The 24045-nt window shown below is 46.5% G+C and overlaps 1 protein-coding gene across 1 annotated transcript; it reads left to right on the top strand.

Moving 5' to 3' along the window:
- Positions 1–10722: 10722 nt before the first annotated feature.
- MTURN (maturin, neural progenitor differentiation regulator homolog) lies at positions 10723–22516 on the top strand (the record flags this gene model as incomplete). The annotated part of the gene is made up of 3 exons (XM_080611472.1): positions 10723–10884; positions 16566–16688; positions 22406–22516. 3 exons carry the CDS (start codon positions 10723–10725, stop codon positions 22514–22516), a joined length of 396 nt encoding a protein of 131 aa, XP_080467598.1.
- Positions 22517–24045: the final 1529 nt, after the last annotated feature.

The following is a 24045-nucleotide window of genomic DNA, read 5'->3' as shown; positions in this document are numbered from 1 at the left end:
TGTGTTTAACTCTGGTTTGTTTACTAAGCTCTTTGCTTTTTTGTTTTTTGTTTTTAAGGTGTTGAAGAGCAAGGGGACATTTGAAAGGAGATGTTATTAAATGGTTTATTTTTTTGCATTGGATACATATTTAGGCATATTTTTGCATTATTGTACATACATTTTAAAATACCTGGGGTTTTTTAAAGTGTTTTGTGACGTGGGCACATGTTTTAACAGACAATTATTAAATAGACTTGATGTAAAGCCATAATTGCTTTCCTGGGGTTTTTTGTTGCTCCTGCTCTGACAATGAAAGTGCTCTGGTTTAACAAGGTGGTATCAACTTGGGGTTTTGTGCAGGTAGTTGGTAGTCTAATTAATGCTAATACTGTTTCTGACTTTTCCCCAGCTTAAGATCTGACTATGCAGGGAGACATTTCTCTGATGCTATTTCCCCATTACTGGAGGTTATTCCTGAGGTCTGTTGACATTATTTGCACTTAAATGGAAAAGCAGCAGTGCAGCATTTTCATTGCTTCTCACTCACTGGCTGCTCCATGAACTCTAAAATCCAGGACATGTCATAGGAAGTTTACTATTTATGTGTGAATAAAATCTGTGACATTTAAGAGGATAAGATGACACCAGGCTCCATTGATTTGAATAGCCAATTTAATTATGGTTTAGATCAGCAAGAGGGGAAGCTTCATTCAGATAATCAATTTCTGCCCTGCTTTGTATTTGTGCTCTAGGTCATGTTTCCCTGCTATCCCTCCCTAAAGGATTTCTTCCCCTCCCTGTTTGTTGGCAACCAAATCAACATCTTTTTCACACAACTACACCACTTTTAAACTACATTTGGCCATCCTTGGCATCCTTTGGAGATACCTCGTACCAAGAGTGAACCTGTTGTTTGTGAGTGTTGATCTGAGCATCTCACACCCAAACTACAGCATCTGGCTGGTGAGTTAACACAGTGTCCTGCAGCCGACTCATGGGTATCAGCACATGTGTGACCAGCCCGTCCCTTCCCTGCTGCTTCGTCCTGAGCAGCCCTCAGTGTATCCTCCAAAGAAGATCTCTGGGATCTCCACCCTTCCCACAGCTCTCCTAGGTACACAGAACTTGTTTGGTGAAGGTGAACCATGTTAAGGAATAGTAAACATTGCCTACCTGTGCCTATTAAATGGTTGTGCATTTGTTCACGGTTGCAGCAAGTTTTATTCAGATGGAAATTGGAGTCCAAATCTTAGAATCATAGAATCCCAGACTGGTTTGAGTTGGAAAGGACCTTAAGATCATCCAGTTCCAACCCCCTTGCCATGGGCAGGGACACCTTCCACTAGACCAGGTTGCTCCAAGCCCTGTCCAGCCTGGCCTTGAACACTGCCAGGGATGGGGCAGCCACAGCTTCTCTGGGCACCCTGTGCCAGTGCCTCACCACCCTCACAGGGCAGAACTTCTGCCTTAGATCTAACCTGAACTTCCCCTGTTTCAGTCTGAACCCATCACCCCTTGTCCTATCACTACAGTCCCTGATGCAGAGTCCCTCTCCAGCATCCTTGTAGCCCCCTTCAGACACTGGAAGCTGCTCTGAGGTCTCCACACAGCTTCTCCAGGCTGAACAGCCCCAATGTTCTCAGCCTGTCTCCATACAGGAGGTGCTCCAGCCTCTGATCATCCTCGTGGCCTCCTCTGGACTTGCTCCAGCAGCTCTATGTCCTTCTTATGTTGAGGACACCAGAACTGCACACAGGGCTGCAAGTGGGGTCACTTGCAGAAAAGCAGTTATTTAGAATACTTTTAATTAGGTGTTAGTATCTCACATGCTGGGGAAATAAGGTGAACTGAAGCATGTTAATGAAGCAAAGTATTCCTGTTTATTCTCGGTAGGTTCTAATCCTGCAGGATTTTGGCACTAGCAGACCTTACCACTTCATGCTGATTTTTCCCCGTAAAGTAGGAAAAGTTTTATATGCCAATTAGACTAAACATGAATTACCAGTGCATATGGAATGCAATTACTGAATGAGCTGAAACCAAGTAAATACTTCTCTGCATCCATGGGTGAGCTGCCTGCTGTGGTGAGATCAGCCATTCAGGACAGCTTTGGTTTCTGATGGTTTTTTCTGTTCAGTGACTTCATCCATTTCATTGGTTTGACTTTATAACTGCACCAGCAAACATGGCCTGCTTGTGACTTTTCCCATAACTGGAATTGCTTTAGGAACCAATAATGATTTAAATCAATGGGATTAGATAGCTGTAATTTCAAATACTGTAACAAATGTATTTTTTAATGAAAAGGCTTGGTTGCCAAACGGACAGACACAATCACCTGCTTGTCTGCATTGAACACCTTAAAATACGATGCCAGCAACACTCACGTTCGTGTGTCAATTTTCAGTCATATGTGGAAAAGCTTTCACCCACCTCTGCCCTTGTTCCACTCTGTTGGGCTGAGCAGCCCTACAGCAGGCACAGCTCGAGTCACTCCAGCTGAGCCACCAGCATGGTCGCCTCCAGGCAAAAGGTGTCCCAGTCCCCTGAGTGGCACCGTTTTCAGAAGCACATGGCACTACCCTTCCCTGTTCCACCACAGCATTGCCCTCCCCTCATGTGTCTTGGCTGAACTAATTTGACAGGCTGAGAACATTGGGGCTGTTCAGCCTGGAGAAGAGAAGCTGCGTGGAGACCTCAGAGCAGCTTCCAGTGTCTGATGGGGGCTACAAGGATGCTGGAGAGGGACTCTTCATCAGGGACTGTAGCGATAGGACAAGGGGTGATGGGTTCAAACTGAAACAGGGGAAGTTCAGGTTAGATCTAAGGCAGAAGTTCTTCCCTGTGAGGGTGCTGAGGTGCTGGCACAGGGTGCCCGGAGAAGCTGTGGCTGCCCCATCCCTGGCAGTGTTCAAGGCCAGGTTGGACAGGGCTTAGAGCAACCTGGTCTAGTGGAAGGTGTCCCTGCCCATGGCAGGGGGTTGGAACTGGATGAGCTTAAGGTCCTTTCCAACACAAACCATTGTGTGATTCTATGCTTTAATGTAGAAGGCAGACTGATAGGAGAATATTTGTTTTCTTAAGCATTGCTTGGAATAGCTCAAAGCTGAAGTGTGGGTAGTGCATCTATTTTGAAGATACTGTGCCTATGTTGATTTGCACAGTTGGCTTTATTATAGACTAGCTATATGCCTCTTTATAGCTATGTATAGAAACAGTTTGCTTGCAAAGCTTTATAGGTTTTGTCCTCTTTCAAAGTCCATTTATTTCATAGAATCATAGAAAGGTTTGGGTTGGAAAGGACCTTAAGATCATTGCACCATTGTAAATAAAACACAAATTCACTGCTACCCATGCGCTGTGTCTGGGAGGAGAAAGGAGTGGAGGTTGGATAAAAAATGAGTTAAAAATACCTTGCTAAACGGATGAGTGCAAGAGTTCTGGTGAGATGTTTGGCCCTGCTGAGTTGCATTTAGCTCTGCCAGTGAGTTTCGGTGTGCTACACATGGTGGCATACCCACGTCTCTCTACTTTTGGGGCAGATGCTGGCAGAAGCAGGGGCTAGAGCCAGGCTGACATAGTTTTCTTCCATGTGCTGTTGGATTTAGTTAAGCCATGTGTTCTAAAAACAGCACTGACAAGCTAAATGAGGCGATTGATGGGATAACTTGGAAGGAATCATATGAATTTGACGTGAAACCCCACAGAATCCATAGGTTCTCATAGACCTGTGATTTTAATTTCCCTGAATATTTGTAAAAGCAGGGCTTTCTGAAGGGCAGAGTGTAAAAGTGCACTTAATATCATGCTCAAGGTGTTACATGACAATGTTGACCTGCGTTTCTTCCCAGAGCAGCTATTGTTGTAGGAGCCTGTGTGAAAACCTCTGAGGCTCACTTGTACAGGGCCTGCTCAGAAGGGAACATTCCCTGTGTGTTGCAAGATGTAATTGTCCACTTCTTTGCAACCCCAGCCAGCCCATAAGTTCTGTCATCACCCGTTTGTAATCTGGGAGTTGTCTTTTTCCTATGTAGCTCTGATACTTCCTTAATGTTTTCCTACTGCCAGACATTATAATCACTAACAAAAATCAACAAGCATCTGCTAGGGAAAACAGGTATCAGTGAGTAGCATGGGTTTTACTCCAGTGCTCCAAGGAGGTTCTGGGAACATGGCACTCTGCCGGGCGCATAGAGCCTGCAATACAAGACCTAGATGCTCATCACATGTAACAAAGGTGGCCAAAACTTGATAAGCACACAGTAGCTGCACCATAGCCCTGCACAACCAACACAAGAGGTTACTGGCATGGGAGAGAGAGGCTTTGAATGCGTTGAGAGATGCCGGTGGTTGTCATCCTTTCCTTCATGATGTAAGAAGTATATTTAAGTGCACAGTCACTGCTTCATTAGGGAAGAGAGCTGGTTGCTTGGGTCTGGATAGTGGAGAGCGAACACGGAAGGGAAGGGTAGGGATGGGGACCACTCTGCAGCAGCAGGCTCTGGTGGTTCCCTGCTCCTTTCAAAGGAGACATAGTGGACCTCAAGACTAGGGAGGTCACCAGTTCCCCCTGGGAGAACAGATACTGACTGAATCTGATCCCTGAAGTGACCGAACACTTCCAAAACCCAGCTCTGAGGTAACCCAGTCCTACCTCAAATTAATTCTTTCAAGCTTATGCAAAGGCTGACATGCTCCTCAGGAACCAAGCCAGATTTTTCTTCCATGCTGCTGAGGTTGGACTTGGCATCATAAACAAAGTGGTGTAAACAAGAAGCTAAAGTCCCTGTTTAACGTTAGCCAGTTAAGATACTAGGTTTTGATGGTTAGCTAATCCAGCCACTGAACTTGCTTCCCAAATGCCAGCAAGAGATTTTAAGGTATGGTAAATACACTGCAGCTGTGTTTATGCTAGCAAGTCATCCAGCCCAGGAGCAGATCCATAATGCAGAACAGTGCTGAGATTGCAATGTCCACCTTTCACCTAAGGGGAATCCACTTCATGCCCTCTCCATGATGCAGACTGCAGCAGGGTGAGTGGGGATGATTGGAGCATTCACTGGATAAGTGCTCTCCTGACCTGAGCTAATGTGTAGGTGCCTTGCGTGAACTGGCCCTGTTCCAGCAGCTTCTCTGCAGAAATCCTGGGATAAGAAACACATCAGGAAATATTGCTTAATCCCAGAAGCATAATGTTAGGTTTTATAGAGGCATTCTCAGTGTGGTATTAACACGTGAATCATGCTGAATCATAACACATGATCAAAAAGCTGAGATTGAACCTTTTTGTATTTGGTATTGGTTTTTAAATGACTTTTCCGCAGGAGAAACTCGTATTTTCACCAGCTTCAAGGCACGCACAGCATTCCCAGGTAATGAAGACAAACCTCCATCTTAAAAGGTGCTAAGTGACTATGCCACATCAAAAAGCAGGCTGTCAGCAGCAGAGCTAGGGCCAGGCTGCAGGTTTTCTCATCTACTCCTAATAGCAGCCTCATGCCCATGACATCAACTGAAGGCTTGTCTGTGCAGGCAGGTATCCCAGCAGACTGACGTTTGGAACCAGAGCTTTTAATTGCAGATGAATGATCAATGCTTTTTGCTTTTGAAGCATAGGCTGAATTTGGGAAGGGGCGAGCTTCCTTTGCCATGGGGTGTTGACCTGGCCAATGTCATTGCTGTCACTGTCTGCACTTGGTTTTTCATCCCTCTTCCCCTAAAGCAAGTAACAGAAATGAGTGATGCTTCCAACACCAGTGTGGACCTACTGACAGAGCAGTTGCAACAGAAGCTAGAACAAGGTCTGGGCCAGTGTCTGTGCTTGGGAAAGGACCCTCAGGCTACAATGGGCCAGATACTGCCATATCTTCGTATGGCAGTATCTGCCATACCAGTGCTTGTACCAGTGTCTTTTTCCTCTCAGTAGACAATATGGTCAATTTTCCTCTGCTTCTCCCAGCCTTTCGAAGGAAAATAAATCACTGTAGTTAAAATCACAAGCCCTCATAAAAACCTGCTTGTGCCCAGAAAGCTAAGTATCAGAGCTTGCCTGAAGCTGAGGAAGAAGTGGCATCAATAAATTTACATCTCTAAATAGACGATAAGTGTTGAATCAATTTCCATATGTTTAAAATAGCAGAGCATTAAGGATTCTGGCACTTCAAGCAATCAACTAATTTGGGACTATTGAGAATATCTTTTATACGAGTGGAGTGATTCATCTGAAAATCAAGGCCAGTCTGCAGGCCTGTGCCCTTTCAATATCATAAAGGACAGCAAATTGACAACAAAATCCTGCTTGCCTGAAGAGGTTATGGTGCCTTTTGACATTCAGGTCTTTGCAAAATCACCTTTCAGTTCTTAATAAACCAATTCATAATATGCTTTCCACTTGGCTTGCCTGGCATGGTCTGCTCATGGCTCCACAGATCGAACAGGAAACAAGACTGTTTTCAGATACTTCCTGGTGAAAAAGGCAGGAACTCTGATGTATCACGAGCTCTGTGTCAAAAGAGATGCCAGGGCAGAAGCTGTCCTATGCTCTCCTCCCATTTTCTCCCATCCCTGCATTCAGCCTGGGCTCGCCAAACCTCATCTCTCACCGTGTCTGGCTGGCCCTAAACAAAGCTCACAGCTCTTCCTTCCTACTACCGTGTCTGTATTTGAGATGAGTCACACCATTTCCAAACGGGCACTGGATATTAAATGTATACACAACCTGTGCTTCAGGGAGTTTCAAAGAAAATCAGCTTCTTTCAATAACAGCTGGTGCTGTTTTTACCTACATACAGAGGACAAAGGCTTTGTGCTGGGCTTTGAGGGTCAGAAAAAAGGAAGGATGGATGAAAATATCTATGGAGCTTCAGGTGCAGTGATTTGGCCTCATGTGTTGTGTTTGCTCAGCCATCAAATATTTCCATGCTAGTTTGGTACACTGCTCACAAATGTAATGAGCTATTGCTTTATGTGCTGCACTACTGAGCCTGGAGACACTCTGCTATTAGTGCACAGCACCCAGCAATGTGCTGTGATACTGCTGGTCTGGGTCTCAAGAGCAATAGAGACTTCAGAACTACCTGCCTGCAGGACCAGGAAGATGGCAGAGCATCAGTATATTCTCCCTCACATTTAGCACATGATCTTCCTATTCCTAAAAAGCAGGGACTTGGAGGAGGACAGATTTGGGGGTTGTTTGATATTTTGGAGCACCACCAGGGAAAGCTCCTAATTAGCACATGGATTTTGCATAGCCCAGATCTTCGTCACTTGCTTGATTTCTTACTGCTGCAGCAATAGGATGCTCAACCATTGACTTCAAAAACAGGATGTCAGGATTTGTGGGAGCAGCGGGATCTTCATTCTGTACAGAGTTTTAACTAGCATTTGTTGGTAGTTTAAAACTTAACTGAGAAACATTTCTAACTCACCTCTACAGCATTTTCTTGGCTTGGATCTTTCTTCACAGTTTTCTTGCTCTTTTCTCAACTTCATTTACCATGGGAATGGGTTTAAAACAGAAGAGTAGCCCAAAGCAAAGATGACAGCCAGAGCTATGTTCCTCATTAAAGATAAGACAAACCCAAATTCCTGTCTAGATGCTCTGGAAAGCTGAGTATCCTCCAGAGCATAGGTGGGGAACCAAGATACCAGTGTGTTGGCTTCTGGACTCCAGCTTCAAAGGAAGGGGTTGTATGCTCAGGGAGGGCGCAGCACCTGATGGGTAGGTTGGAAATATTGCAGGATCCAGGAATTTTTCACTTTATTAACCTTAATGTAGATGCTCAGCAGTTAAAAACTGGTTTGCTGGGCAAGAGTCACTCATCTTGAGTCCCTGGAAGAACCTACTACTGCAGCAGGATGTTTAATGCTGTTACACGCTTGGTGAAAACACGTATGGAGGTGTGATGGTGCAAGCACCACTGAAAGCTCTGCATTGACTAGGCAATAGTTACTGGGTAGTGGTATCCCCGCGAAATGAGGTAGCAGCATTTCCCTGACCTCATGGTGGCCTGGATTTGGGTGATGGAAAACACTGGAACTCCTGTGTCCTGGAAGGAGATGGAAATGTGAGTGCATCCCCACAGGGTAGAGGGAAATACCTTCCCTCTGGTGCGGTTTCCCTTCTGCAAGCTGTCCTTGACACAACAGACAGCTTCTCGACCTCCCCTCTTCTCCTCTCCCAGGACGACAGCTGCTCCTCTTATGTGGCCATCCTTTGGGGCATGGATGCTTGTGGGTATTTGGAGCAAGTTGGAAGCAGAACCACGCACGTGATTTATACACTACTTTGGGAAAGCTAAGGCATAGTTCAGCACTGCTGTACTTGTACTCAAACGAGCACTGAGTGCTTCCGCTTTCAACTGGCTGAAGGGCGTCACAGGCAAGGCATACACCTCATGTCCACGCTGCCATCCCTCAGCCCCTGGCTTTGGCATGATGGCCAGGGCTGCCAAGTATGGCTTGCTCTGCAGGCAGCACTTCCTCAGGTTGCTTTCTAGCATTGCCAAAATCACTGTCCTTTACTGGGTTGTTTTGATAATCTGCTTTTGGGGTACAGGTGGAAGGCAAAGAGACCCACCACATGTAAATAAACAACTAAGCACGGCTGTCTGGTTTGAATGGCTACACTGTCAGACATGACAAAGGAGTTTGCAGCACATGCTGCAATAAGGTATTTAAAATCTCATTCAAAACCTGTCAACTTCCCTGCTCCACAGAAAGGAGATAATGAACAGCACATACTTCAAAGTGACATTTTAAGGACTACAAAGACTTTCATGTGGGGATTTGAAAACACACATAAATTGCAGGTGTCAACACTCAGACCTCGTTTATGTGAAACTGTGTCTGCTTGCAACACAGCCTTGACCTCCCACTGCTGCTATGGGCCAGGGTGCTGCAGCCAGGAGGACACGGGGAGGTCTGAAAACAAGGTCAAGTCTTGGGGAAGCACAAAGAGTTGATGGGGTTGGGGTTGACCTTGGCATCAGAGTGCTGTGGCAGAGGAGGTACCTGCCCAGGCAGTGGCTCCCTGCCCACTGGTTGCAGGCAAGCTGGCAATGTCACATTTTAGGAGAAAGAGCTGGATTCCTCCATATCCTGTTTTCAAGGTAATTATGTAAATACATTTGGGAAAAACCCCACCACCAAACACCCAACACTGAGTGATGAAGCTGCAAAACCCTGCACAGGACTCACAGCCTCGCCAGCTCCTAGAGCCCCGACAGCCTGCGGTCACATCTGGGTTTCTGCAGGACCCCTGCCTCCTTTGGGAAATGGCAAGTGGTTCAGGATTGGCTTCCTAGCGATTCAGTGTTGCCTCATTTTCCCCTGGCAAAAGGGTGTGATGGGACCAGAGTAAGTACCTACAAGAGCACCTGCAGATTCTGGGATGTGAGACGTCTGAGCCAGGAGGTTTGTTGTTCTTACCGTGCTTTGCACAGTCAGAGCACAGCTTCAAGTGCAGTGAAGGGTGCTCAGCACTGCTGCTCAAATAGCACCCCCAAAATGAGAGCTATATCCAGAATATCTACATAGAAGAAATGAAACATCCTTTGGCGACAAAACCAGCAGGCAATCACATCCCACTTGCACAAAGGGGCTGAGTTACGCTCACACAAGTACTCACATCACTGGTATTTTCTGATACTTCAGCGATCTGCTCTAATGCCAGCAGAAGGGTTTCTCTGTGGTGTCATTAGCACTGAGCTGACAAATACGGTGAGGTTGGAAGGGACTTTAAAGCTCATCCAGTTCCCACCCCTGTCACGGGCAGGGACCCCTTCCACTGGAGCAGCTTGCTCCAAGCCCCTGTGTCCAACCTGGCCTTGAACACTGCCAGGGATGGGGCAGCCACAGCTTCTCTGGGCGCCCTGTGCCAGCGCCTCAGCACCCTCACAGGGAAGAGCTTCTGCCTAAGAGCTCATCTCAGTCTCCCCTCTGGCAGGTTAAAGCCATTCCCCTTGGCCTGTCCCTACAGGCCCTTGTCCAAAGCCCCTCTCCAGATTTCTTGCAGGCTCCCTTAGGTACTGGAAGCTGCTCTGAGGTCTCCAATGCAACTGAACACCACTTTGGAGATAAGCAACAGCACTTGGGCATTATTTAAAGACCAGCGTTGCCTTTGTCCATGTAAAGTCTTCTACCCACCACCATGCATGTGCTCTGTGCTACCTGCTCATCTCTATGAGATCCTGGGCTTCCAGGGTCCACAGACTCACCCAGGTCTGTGGGGATTTGTTTTCCTTTGTGGCACAGTAGACACCGATGCAAATCTAAGGCCCTTTCTAAATGCTGGTCAGCTCTTGTACCCCATGTGCCTAGCCAGACACATAGACAATCCCTTGGGATATGCCGGGAAGAGTAATGCGAACCGAACCACAAAAAAAACCCCTTGGTCCCCAGTGTCACTGGCACGCACCTTAAGTCGTCCCAACGGGGCGAGTCCCCCTGCGCTGGGGCAGCGCCTCGCGTTTGGGTCGCTCCCGCAGAACTCGGCGCCGAGGGCACCGGCTCTGGAGAGCCGCGGGGACGCAGCGGGGCGGCGCGGGCCCTGCCGGCAGCGCGCTCCCGGTGTCCCGTCCCCCCCCCCCCCCCCCCAAGTTGCCAAAAGGCGTCGAGCCGATTGCCTGCAGCAAACCCCATCGCGGGCGGTGGCGCTCCCACCCCTTGCTCCGCCTCTCCGGTTGCACGGGCGGCTGGGCGCGAAGGAGCGCGGCGGCGGGGCCGGGGCCGGGGCCGGGGATGGCTTTCGAGGCGCTGGCGGAGGCGGCGGAGCGCTGGTGCGCCCGCACGCCCTTCCAGCTCATCGCCGCCGAGGAGACCGAGCGCCGCATGGACTTCTACGCCGAGCCCGGCGTCTCCTTCTACGTGCTCTGCCCGGAGGCCGCCTGCGGCGACAATTTCGTGAGTGCCCCATAAAGGGGACCGGAGGACGGACGGACGGACGGGGGGGGGGAGCCGGTCACGCGTGTGTGCGGGTATCCGTGCGTGTGCACGAACGGGCGGGCGGCCACGGCACCGCTTTGGGACACTCCCCCCTCCCCTCCGTCCATGCGTGTCCCCGGGGGGCGGAGGGATGCGGGATTAGAGGGCGGGGGGTGCCGGGGCTGCGGGGGCTCCCGTCGTGTGTGCCGCGGGTGGCGGGGACGGGCCGGGGGGATCCTCCGCAGCGCGCACCACCGGCTGCAAAATGGAGTCCGCTGCAGGTGGGGGGCGGCCCCGCGGGCAGGGCTGCGGGCAGGGCCCCCCCCTCGCCATCCCCATCACCCGGCCCGGGGACACTGCGGGCTCCGGGTGAGGGGAGTGGGTGCGAACACGCCCCTGCTCCTCCTGCTCCCCCGCAGCTGCTGCTCCCCCGCAGCCCGATCCATCCATCCATCCATCCGTCCGTCCGTCCATCCCTCCATCCATCCTCCCGGGGCCAGGGGCGGGCGGACTGGTAGGGCTGTCACTGCAAATGGAGAATGGGCAGGAATAAAATGGAGTCAGGATGACAGGAGGGCCGCGGCCCCCCTCCCGTTTCCCCCCCCCACACCCCGGGTCCGCCGCGGTTTGGGGACCGGGGCAGGTGCTGGCCCAGCGCCGCCTCTCCCCCTCCCTGCCAGTCGCAGAGTTGAGCGTCAAGTTCGTTCTGAAAAGGCACCGGTAAAACAAACCCGTGGCTTTGGGATGGGGTTTGTGATGTGCTCCCCTCCCCCAGAGCCTCCCGGTGGTGAGCACAAGTGCTGGAAGAGTCACCGACAAGCGGCACCTCGCCGCGGGGTCTGTAACCTGCAAAGCTCCGGTTAACTGCGACCAAAGGACCTTATTTCGTTGTTTAAAGAGCAAATAGGTCCTAGCACAGAGCGTTACCGTAGGAATGTTACTGTAGCTCCTTCCTTTCCCAACTTTTGTCCCTCGATCTGCTTGACAAATGTTCATTAATTCCCTTTCCAACAGGTAAGTGCTGTATGGACCCATTCAACAGATAGGGTCATGGAAACAAAGAGCAGTGAAGTGACTCTCCAGGACCACAAATCCCAGCGAGCAGGACAGTTATTTATTGCGTTGGGCAGATTGGCGTGCTGAATTATGGAAGAAGTTGTCTGGAATTTAGTTATGCATCTGTCCAGGGATACACGAGACCTTCAGGTGCAGTCCCAGCCATGGCAGTGGAGCATCTCTGAGTGCGGATTATCCTGGTCCATGGTGGGACTAGCACTGCACACCCATCTACCCATGAGACTATCAAACCCTGGCACTCGTTGCCTCTTAGAGATGCCTGTGCCCAGGAAAGGCCATGCCTCCTGGACTCTTAAGCAGGGATACATATGAATCCAATGCAGGACTAGGCTAAATCTGTGCTTGGATGCTAATGATATCAGAAGATGCAAAGAAAGCTCATTGTTTTTCACAGACACATATTGTTTCTTTATATGCTGCTCAATAATTGAGCAGACTCTTTCAAAACAAAATCTAGTCGACTTAAATCTGAAGCAGTTTCAGATCTTATTCCCATGCTTCCGACACTTGGCAATTTCTATGGGTTTGCAACCACATTTTCCCTTCTTTTCTTTTTTTGGCAAATATTTTCATTCCAGGGTTGCTGTGGGAAGGACTCAAGCACCAAGCACCAAGAGTAGAACTGACCATGGGGAGGACTCCCCACCTGGAGTCACCAAGAGTAAAACTGAGCAGAAGCACCAGCTCCTGTCAAGTGCGAAACAGAAACAGTGGAAAACCAGAAGCAGGGTTGTCTTCTGTATTTTTTGTTTCCCAGTATTACTTGAATCACTTTTTGTGATAATAATACTTTAAAGACAGGCAGATAGATGTAATCCTCAATCCTTTTCCCATTGATGGTATCTCTTCAGAGCGATTAAGGACCACGAATGAGCTGATTCACCAGCATCCTGTTTGCTGCTCCTAGTGCACTGTGGGAATTAATTTCTGCTCCCAGCTTGGCTATCTTGGGGTTCTTTTGCAGTCATTTCTTGTTTTGTTTGGGTTTTTTTAATGTTCCAGAAGGTAAGATGCCTTTTGATGAGCTGTTATAGGCTAAAGTTTGTTTTAAGAAGACTTAATACAAGCCAGGGAACTGATTCCCATTTGCACTTGGGCCTTGTTGCGTGGCTCCAGTAACACAATGGAATGTGAAAGTGAGTAACTATAAACAGAAATCACAGTGACACACTTTAGAGCCTTTTTGCACCCTGTGACTCTCATAAAGGAGCCTTACATTGAATAAGCATCTAGTGCCCAATATTCTTGTTCTCTTTCTTTATGTCTTCATTTCATAACAATGCGACTTCAAAAGCTATGTAGGAGGTGCCTGAGAAGTCTATGATAACCCAGTTGTAAGTAGGAAATGATAAGTATGATGAACTGAAAAGGGAGAAGGAGAAAAACATGGGAAAGTTGCCATGGAGAATAACTGTGAATTTTGTAGAAAATCAGAGATTCCAGATCACAGCAATCCTAGAATTTTAATTTCCTGAACTAAATGGGCTAGGTTTTTAACATGCCAAGGATGCCGAAGACCCTTCTAGATGCCTGCTGACATTTTCAGTACCACCTGGACTCTAAAATGCCCTGAATCAGCATTTTAGATAGCTGAACTATGTATAGTTTAGCTACTGAGGCTTGTGGTGTTGTTAAGCAATTAATTGGACTTGTATAGCCGTAATCAATAGGGGTGAGGGTTGCAGTGATTTAGACTGCAATTTGTTTTGTCACCATGTTAGTGCTGGTGTTCAAAGCAACCGGTAAAGCAAATAAATATATGGTGCTACCTTGATGCAAGGTTTCCTTGCATTTTAGAACAGAGTCAGCGAGTCTGACTATTTCTGGCAAGTCAAATTATCCCGCAAAGAAATCCTGCTATGCTCAATAGGTGGGCTGGTTAGAAAGAGGTGGTCTAGCAAGTGACTTTGTCATTCAGCAGCACTGAATCATCTAAAGGCATGAGGGAAAGCAAACCCCTCCAGATGTAAGCCCATGAATTGCCTCAGCTCTGTGCTGCGCGTAGATGCTGATCAACCATGATTTGTAGCGATAGGACAAGGGATGACGGGATAAAACTGAAATGGGAAGTTCAGGTTAGATATAAAGAAGGAGTTTTTTACTGTGAGGGCGGTGAGGTGCTGGCACAGGTTGTCCAGAGAAGTGGTGACTGCTCCATTCCTGGCAGTGTTCAAGGCCAGGTTGGACAGAGCCTTGGGTGACATGGTCTGGTGTGAGGCATCCCTGCCCATGGCAAGGGGTTGGAACTGGATGATCTTAAGGTCCTTTCCAACCCAAACCATACTGTGATTGTATGATTGATTCTATGATTCATGCTATTAACAGGTTTTCTTGGGAAGAAGATGGGATTCTGGATTTCAGAATGAAGTGCATGCACTTATGGCATGTGAGACCTTTCATTCAGCAATGAATGCTACAGACAAAGTCCTAAATCTTCTGCAGATGTGGAAATTGTTGGAAGCCTTACTTGCTATTGACTTGCTATGCAAAAAAACTCTCTTCAGAGGCTCAATGATCAAGTTACTCACTTAGGTTTTCCACTTGTGCTAGATCACCTTATTCTGCACTACTGCTGAGAAATTCACACCGGAGTCTAAAGCATGGTGCAGCTTGAGAGACTAAAAACATGATAGGACGACATGGAGTTAACTTTTCTGGGGGAAGGAATTAGCTGTTATTTATAAAAGGGCATGGCTTGATTTTCATTTGTGTGGAAGATGCTGTGTATGGCTCTGGTAGTCAAAAGAAGCCATAATTTAAAGAAGAATCAGGATCTTAACAGTCATAATCGTTTTATACATACAAACAATTACAACAGGTATAGCCGAGCTGCAGCATCCAGCTCTTAAGTTGGATGGATTAGAAGTAGCTAAATGGTTATTGCTAACACAAGCATTAAGAAATCATGGGCCAGACCGCCAGAATCGTGAGGCTGTTCTTAAAATGTTGTTGTTTGAAAGTGTTCATTTGATATTTTAAAGAGGGTTCATTTGAGTTCACTTCATGGACTGTCTGCCTTTTTAGGCCACAGAAGTCTCAAAGTGCAGGCTTTGTTTGTTTGTTTGTTTTAACAGAAGCTGAGATTTGGTTGTATATTTATAGGAGTACAAGGCCCATGACTCTAAGATGGCATGAAGTATCATGAGATTTGTGGTATGTGCCTTTGAGAGTTGGCAAGACTGTAAAGAACTTCTTTTTATTTCCAGACTGGTTAAGAGATGACTCTGCTTATATGGAAAGAGCAGAACCTACTCAGTAAGGCAGGGCTCTATTCATAACAAAACATTTCACTATGTTTATGCTTGTAAAATGCAACAAGCAGCAAAGAAAATGCAGGTCAAGTGAGGTTCATAGTGAAGCAGTTGCAGTTTTTGTCTTGAAGATGCAGTTTAAGTGATGTTAAGTAGTGTTGTCTCTCGAGAAGTGTAAAGCTGCATCCCAGGCAGGTATTCACTGCTGAGCATTAAGGTGACATGTAAGCCTTATGTTAGCGATTGAAACATCTGTCATTCTGTCTCTTCCCCTGAATGTTAGTTAAGCTTCAGAGACACCCTACTCGTTCCTTGTTTAAGCATAATCTACTGTTTATAGGACCATAAAAAGCCTCACATCACTTTTGGGAAAAGAGCTGCTGTGCAGAAATGGAGGTACGAGTCTCAAATGGATTTTGCAGTATTGTGCTTTCTCTGTGTAGCAGGCTGTCTAAGACAGTCCCATGCATGAAGCCTTCAAAAGGAGGGTCTTTAAAAGTATGCATTAGCTTGAGCTGCGTGCTGCCCTTGTGTGCAAGAAGCATTGTTGTCTGTGGCTCCCACCATGGCTCACCAGCTGTGTTTCAAACAACCTCATAGCAGGAGAAGAAGCACCAATTTTGGTAGAGGTTCTGCAGAGCCAGGCTGGGGAACCAGTATCTTCAAAGCAAGAGCAAGATAAGAGGAATATCCTAAGTGAGTTTAAATGTGCTCGCCCAAGAAGAGAAGATTCAATTCTAGGAGAAGTAAACTTCAAAACAGGGAGGCATGAGGTGTTGGATGTTGTGAGTGCCTGAATGTCTCTTCCTCAGCTCTGTGTGTAACCTGTGGGTATATTTTGCACGTTTTCTTCTGCATCATCAAGAGAATTAACACATCAAGTCCCACCTCCAGGGTCACATCACAATTCCACTAATTCCAGGAAGACAAAGAGATGCTTTAGCTCTTCCAGAGGGCTTTATTGTAGATGATGATGCAGAAGAAGAGAAAACCCAAAGTGACTTCCAGGTCTGAGTAGGGCCGATGTGAAACAAAAACACCTTTACTAATAAAATGCATGTGCACAAGGTGTCTGTACCCTCAATTACTGGTGCTGTCATAGGACCTTTTCTCTTCTGGATCAATTTTCCTGCTTTCTGATGTATCCGTGTTAATAAAATCAAGGTTCCTTCTCAGAAGCGCAGCTTCTGAAACAGCCTGCAGGTCCCATCCCCAGCGCACGTCTGAACTGCAGGAGTGTGCTGTGGCAGATGTTTACAACATATCACCGTATAAAATCATGTGGGATTCCTGTTAATGCCTTTTCTTTCTTGTGCTGCTGTTGGCTTTCAGCACGTGTGGAGCGAAAGTGAGGACTGCTTACCTTTCCTGCAGCTCGCACAGGATTACATCTCTTCCTGCGGGAAAAAGACACTCCATGAAATACTGGAAAAAGTCTTCAAATCCTTCAGACCTGTAAGTGCCTCTTTTTTACTTCTAAACATTGACAGGTACCTTTCACGTTTAACAGGGTAGCACTAGATGGAGCAAGGTGGTTTTTATTCTGCAGGGCTTACATCTCCAGTTGGCTGTTGGGGTGCAGGGGTGTTAGCACATAAGCTACTACGAGGCAATTGGGAGTTGTGTCTTGGAAGCCAGATGCCCTTTTATTTCCATCTCTGTGTTTCCAAGGCTGAGATTCCCACATGGGGTGGGAGGCCAACTGGTGTGGCAGCTGGTGGCAGTCACATCCTGCTGGCTCAGTGCTGACTCTGAGGAGCAGGATGCGAGTCAGCACCCTGGGACTTTGTGGCAGTTGTTTCCTGGCACTGGAACTGCTCAGTTCTGCAAGGATCTGAGTAGCAAGAGTAAAACCCCTGAGAGGCTGGAAGTACGGTCCCTCCTCAGTAGTTTCTTTCATTTTAGGGCTTCTCCCAGGTGGTCCAGATTTTGCTGTTGGGATGGTTACCACTTGGCGTTCCCAAACACCAGTGTGGTCGCTGCTTGAGAGGAATTTAGAGCAGAAGCTGGGTTTTGTGGGGAGTGGGCTTGTATTTGTCTGTTTTGCTGCTACTCAGCTTTCTGTGTCCTCGTTTAACACCAAGATTTGGGTCAAAGCCTGGGTTTGCTCAGGAGGTGACTTTGGCTGACTGTTGTCCTTCGTGTTTGCACAGCCTCTTCTTCTGAGTGCCTGGGGCTGGGTACGGGGCTGGTGCAAAGCAGGGTGGAGGTTTGTTGCCAGAACCATGCTCCCATGATGTCCATAGGAAGGCTGACTGAGGGACGTATTTATACTCCCAAGTATTTAGAGCAAAAGGGAGGGCCTGGAGCTCCGATATGAAAACACTGGCCCTCCCTGTGTTAATCCCTTGCATTGCCTTGCCACGGACCACCGCAGCTGGTTGACATAAGAGAGCATCGTTTTAAAGAATCCTTTGAGAGACTGGAAATAAATGGAACAGATGCACACTTTTCTTAGAAGGGACTGGAAATCGGATCTGTCAGGACAGCTGCTTGTAATTGTGAAAACATACAAAAGTATAAATATGTTTCCCAGAACAGTATTTGGCTCTTGGATCTTCAGAGCTGTTTTCCTCTGCTCACAAAAGCTGTGTCTTTGAGGAGAAACTCCCATTGGTTTAACTAAAGAGGACTTCAAAAAGACTTAATTAAACCAGTACAGATCACTTATTTCATTTAAACCATGTTTATTTTGGTGTAGCTCAAGTTCCTGAGAAATTTGCTTCAGTCAAACCAAGTTAAGCTCCTCCTCGGAATAAAAAGGGGAATTCAAAGGAAGGGGAACCAATATGCTCCTATAGTCTGGGCCCTTCCTTAATCCATCACATTTCACCCTATGATTCCCACAACCAAGCGCATAGATTTTAGTTGAGCTGGATTGTGTCTTTTCCAAAGACACCTGGTCTTGATGTAAAGTCTTCAGGTGACTTTAAAGGATACAACAGTGCTGGGCACATTTTCTTCTCATCATTAGCTATTCTTCTGTGAAAAACTCTTTCATTTAGAAGCTGCATCTTTCCAGTTTTGCTTCCTAGCTGTTGCATTTCATTATGCTTTTGTCTGCTCAAAAACTGCATCCTCAGTTGTCAGAGTCCTCTTTCAGTCTGTAGCCAAGTACTTCTCTTCACTTTTTCTTGGATACAGCACAAAGATGAAGTTTCTCAGATTCTCCTTTGACCCAGTATTGAGAGATTTGCATCAGCGTAACAGAACCAGGTCATTTGAGGTATGGGTGTGTGCAGACAAATCTAATAAGGAATGTAGTGACATTTTTAAAGTGAAGGGTGTTACAATAGAGATATAAAAACAGTTATTTTGCACACTCAGGCCTTTGCCATAACACACCCACTTTTCTTCAATGTTGGAAAATGATTTCCTTAGTGTTACTTTGTGTTGTCCCACATCCTTTCTCTGCTGGGCTAATGAAACCACCTTACTGTCGGCATGGAGGTAACAGAGCAATTGCAGGGCATTTCTTCTCCGCTGCCACAACCAAGTCTGCTGTCAAAGACCAGTCTGGCAAATTGCAAGTTGAAAAATGATACTTTAGGTAAAACTGCACCTGAAGGTGAGACCCATCTCTTCTGGGGCTACAGAGTGGGAAAGGATTGGATGCTTGTGCTGCTGGCCCCGGTGCTTTGGAGAAGGTGCGATCAGGGATGCCCAGCAATTGGCATCCCTTTCAGTGAGAGATAGAGATTTCCCTCTGCTCCCTGCTGTTCCCTGCATGCAGGAGGCAGAGGGTGGTCTGGGGGCTGCTTATCAGCCCTCACTGCTCTCAGGCATCTCTCCCTTATGTTTTATGGGCATAAACACAGTGCCAGGACAGGGTATTTATTTGGACGATGCCTTGAAAAAGTGTTGGCTAACCTGTGACAGCTAAACAGTACTTCTAAATCCTGCTGTAGGCAAGGTCAAGCTGTTTCTTTACTGAAAGTGGTGGGGGGGCATGTTGTCTCTACCCATTACTGCCTTCCTGGGTTGATTTCCACAAAACTCTGGCATATGACTTCTTATCTACTTACTCAGGGAGCATCCAAAAGTACCAGACACCACACAGGTACATGCATGTGTTATCAATAGCAGTGGGCTCAAATATCATTATTTGCCTCAGAGCATCCCAGCTTCTCTGACTTCTTGTCTCTTTGGTGCCAGAGGTGTCCATGCTGGTGCTTGTAAGCACATCTGCCTGGAGACTAAGCCCTTCACATCAGGATTTAGCAGAACCACGTTATATTTAGTGTAGCATCATGTAGACCGTTAAAGCTCACTCTTGTACTTGGTTTAATTTTCAATGTGCTTGTACATCAGCTTTTGGTGGGAGGCAGCATCACTGCCTTCACGACTTAAAACCTCCTGGGTTATTTGTAAAATCAGGGCACTTTGAAAGAGTTAAGAAAGAAAGACAAATCAGAAATGACAAATGCCTGAGGGACATCACACCAACTGGCAGAGTTTGCAGAGAACCAAAACAGGAGTTGTGCAATTCAGCAGCAAATTGCAAGGGCTCCTGCACTGAGCTCACCTTCACTCTCAAAAGCCTACATCTGAACTGGGGGATCTGCAGTGTAAAAGCCATTTATGCCATATTCATTGAATTCATACACATCCCAGTGATCTCTCCTTTACCTTCAGATGGGTAGTGTGGCCAACAGGAATAAATACACGTAGTCCAGGTGGTGCTGCCACTGATGGTTGTCCTTTCTGCCTCCTCACCACCCTTTTGTATTTCTCCCCATGCATCCCCACCTGGCAGTTTTGTTCCCTTTGGCTGATGGATCAGCTCTCTTTTTCTACATCCCTTTCCTGTTTCACCTCTTTCTTCCTTGTTTTCACTCTCCATTTAAGTCCTTTCAAATCTGCCACACAGCTGATACTTTAATAAATGAAGTAGACGTGGGCTTTATAGATGAAGTAGATATGGGCTAGAAGCAGAAACATGTGTTTGAAAGAAGACAAGGCGGAAATTGGTCTAGGATTAACTCAAGCCATCTTCATAATCTTATTTTGTCCTCATCTTTTAGATACCCTTCTGCTTTGGCCCAGTGTTTATAGAGCTCCCTGCACTTTGGACCCTGATCCTCCCTCCTTGGGGTCAAGGTGTGGGCCAATCTATCACTGCAGTCCAGAGAGCAGTAAGGAGTCTGTAATGGTGTGGGAAGTGATAAGATGCGACCTGCAAGGTTGAGGTACATGATGGTTTGGAAGGTCCTAAAGTGTCTATGAGAGAACAAAACTGCACCTCTCTTTGAGGAGCATCCCGTCCCATCCCATCCCGTCCCCATGCTTTCTATGCTCCGTAAAACCACTGATGTCTACAGCAGCACTCTGATTTATGCTGTGCCGGGGAGAGGAGAGCTGGGTTTCATGAGGGCAAAGGGAGATGGGATATGTGAAAAGCAGGATGTGCTCTCCAACCTTTGGGATCACATGCATCTTCTTTATGGTTCTTGTGTATTTTGTGGTTTCTGTACAAATTTTGCATGGGAAAGGCTTATGGTATCCCATATAATGAAGACCCTTTGGCTCGTTTTCCTAGAAATCAAGGAGGAATTATGACCAGGGCTGGGCAAAACCAAATGTGATCACATCTCTTTCTGCCAGGTGATAAAACCAGAGCAATCCAACACTCACATTTATTAGAATACACTGAGTCAGTTTAGAAAAACTAATACTGGGGGATAAGAAAGCCTAGAGGCCTTGCTTTTGCTTTTTGAAAACGGAGTAGTTTAATTTTAGCTTCAACATGAAGCAAAACCCCCGCATGATGAAAGTGAACCAAGTAGTTTCACATTCAGTTAAGCATTTGATTTGAAGAATATGCATGCATAGGAGTATTTACTCTTTGTTCTGCTCAGAAAACAAGAACGGTTTCAGCTCGCAGGTCTCTCCATGACAGAGTATTTCTAAACTGGGAAGGAGGGGGTTTAGTCAGCAAATTCTCCTTCCATTTTCCTGCCAAAGAAACCCTGCAACTAAAACAGCCTGCTTTTCTCACAGTGACAGTGAAGAGTACAAGCTTCACTGGACTCAGAGGCTAATTCTGTGCATTGTGTTTGTGTCCACTGAGTAATTCTGGATGTTGATCACGGACTGAATTAGTTACGGTCCCTAAATACCTGCTTCGCCACAGCCTGCGCATTTTCATGCTACCAACCTTGCGAGTGCCGCTCTCCTCCTGATTTTCCTGGGCTTTGCCTCTTTCGAGAGCTAACAGCGGCATCACTCTCCAGACAGGACGCTGCATGTATCTGTGATGCTCTTCCAGCCCTGGCAAGCTGACTGCATGGTATTCCCAGTAATGCCTGGCACATGCTTTTGCTTTGTGGCTATTAGCAGCTGCTAGTGTATGATTCTAATATGAGATTTACACAACAGGTGCATTATTTTGACTGTTATTTGTTTTATCTGTCTTTCTGACTTCTTTAGGCTTGGCAGCCCTTTAGAGGAGGGGGAGAAGTTCACATATCATTGTTTGCTCTTTTTCCTATAGTAAACAAGTGCCATTGCAGTGATCAGATCCATCAGGTGGGGGAATCCAAATGTTACCTGAGGCTGGCAGTTCTTCACAAACCCAAATCTAATTTGCAGAAATCTAAAGGGACTGAGACGATTTTGAGTTCAAATCACAGTATTTTTCACTGCGAGGGCTTCACCCAGCGTGCTGGGCTTTGTTTGGTGTGATGAAGAGTTTAAGAGATGTGCTTAACATGGTCCTTGGATTTTAGAGACTCTGCCTACTCCATGCTGGCAAGTTCTGCATGAGGATGCTTCCTTCTTTGACTTTTATATGGTTGCCAAGCACAATCTTAAACCAAGATAATTACTGCTACAGTATTACCATGGTTCTCTCTGAAGTGAAACTACTGCCAAGTCTAAACACTCAACAATTGGTGATATGACCTCAGGGAAGAAGGCAAAGCTTTTCACAAGTGCTTTGCTTGAGTTTTATTTATCTTCCAGTCTCTGAGCACTTAATTTGGTGTGAGGATGCATTTTCCAATCTTTCTATACCACAGGAGGGAAAGAAAGATTTGAGTCACAATTGTTATGCAATACGAACATCCTGGGGCTTGAGGCTTTCAAGAAGTGTCACCTAGGTGTTGTACGAAGATTTCCAGCGAAGTTGCATGAGTAATTCACTGTTACACAGTATTTTCTCTTCTTTGTAGTTACTTGGGCTTCCAGATGTTGATGATGATGCATTTGAAGAATATAACGCAGATGTGGAAGAAGAGGAACCAGAAGCCGATCACCAACAGATGGGTGTCAGTCAGCAGTGATTTTCTAAGAAGCTAAAACAATTCGGAAGCCTTTGGTACCAGGTGGGGTCAGGTGGTCCCACGTTAGCGTGTTCGAATTAGCACATCACAAGGGGATATCTGGCTCCCAGGATAAAGGTTTTACAAAATGGTTTAAAAGAATTACAATAATAATAATAATCTGTGATGAGCTTTGCTAAGAAGTGACCTGAATTTTGCTCCTGCTTCAGTGGGTTTTCTATGGAGTTGTCTTGGTAGCATCCTGCCATTATCAGCCTAGAAGTAGTTTTGTCGCTGACTTGTCTCTTCGATTTGTGTCCGAGAGTAGCGTTCACTGGCATGAATGTAGAGTACCAAGGATGGGGGAAGCGTGCGGTGAGAGGGCTGAGTCCTCACCAGTGACCTTTCCGAGGCGCCAGCGCAACGAGCAAACACCACCTGCGCTTTGCTTTTTAGTTAAACAGGGTTTTTGACAAAGTACCAAACTTGGAGAGATTTCTCCTGAAAAAACACTAGTTTAATAGTGGTCGGCACTGCAGAAGTGCACGTGAAGGCTTAACAAAAACAACAGGCAGCAGGAAACCCAGGGGAGTAGTGGTGACAGACATATGGATGTTGGTTTACTGACACCGGAGTTTGCAAGTGCTGTATTACTGACTGGGAGTAATAAGTATCAGCAGTTGTAACCAACCCTGGTCCTCCAACACCATATGATCCAAAGCCAAATGCTGCTTTCATACAGATCAATCTAAAAACAGCCATCGCCTATCCCACCTCTGCATGACAACCAATTTCAAGTTTTGCTCTTTTTTAATACACTGCTAAATTGTATCTCCAACCTCGTGGCATCATGAACTGAAGTGCAACTTAACTTTGAAGCCATAAGGGTATAAACCAGCACCTGGCTCTTAAAATGCCGGACCTGTTCTTCTCCCTGGGCCTTTGAGCTGGTCCAGGCATTTACATCTCATTGGAGGGGAGCTAAAATACTGCTACTACCTTGGCTGATATAAAAACTAGGGAGGTTTTATTTAGCTGGGAACTTTTCCCCCAGAGGGGTTTGGTGGGGTCTTGGTCTACAGGAGAAGAAGACCCCTCGTATTTTGTACCTACTTTGCATAGATTTTAGTGACTTGGATGAGTACCAGACTGTGAAGATGCAGGGTCTCTTTATTTACTTGCCTTTTGTACTGCGAATATGAGAAGCGGAGGAGATCCTGTTGTGATACAGACGTTTTCCACAATTGAGCAAAATGTTTCTAAATTTACTCCTTTTTCTGATTTTTAAAAACTAATGAAATGAAGGTCACCTGCTTCAAAAAGCCCTTTTATACAGTATTAGCTTTAAAAAGCAACATGTGAGTGAAGAGAAAATGCTTGAACAACTTCTAGAAACAGCTTGGACCATTCTGAAAACCCTATTGTTGGCAATGTCTCCTTTTCAGTAGGTTTGTTGAAGACTTTTCTTTTTAAGATTACTGAAGAGAGCAAGTTTTCTTGGTGGTTTACGTTTCTGATGATGGCTTGAGAGATGCGCAGCACTTGAGTCT

This window comes from Psittacula echo (assembly GCF_963264785.1).
Source record: "Psittacula echo genome assembly, chromosome: 2".
Lineage (NCBI taxonomy): Eukaryota > Metazoa > Chordata > Aves > Psittaciformes > Psittacidae > Psittacula > Psittacula echo.
This window is presented reverse-complemented; position numbering and strand designations above follow the sequence as displayed.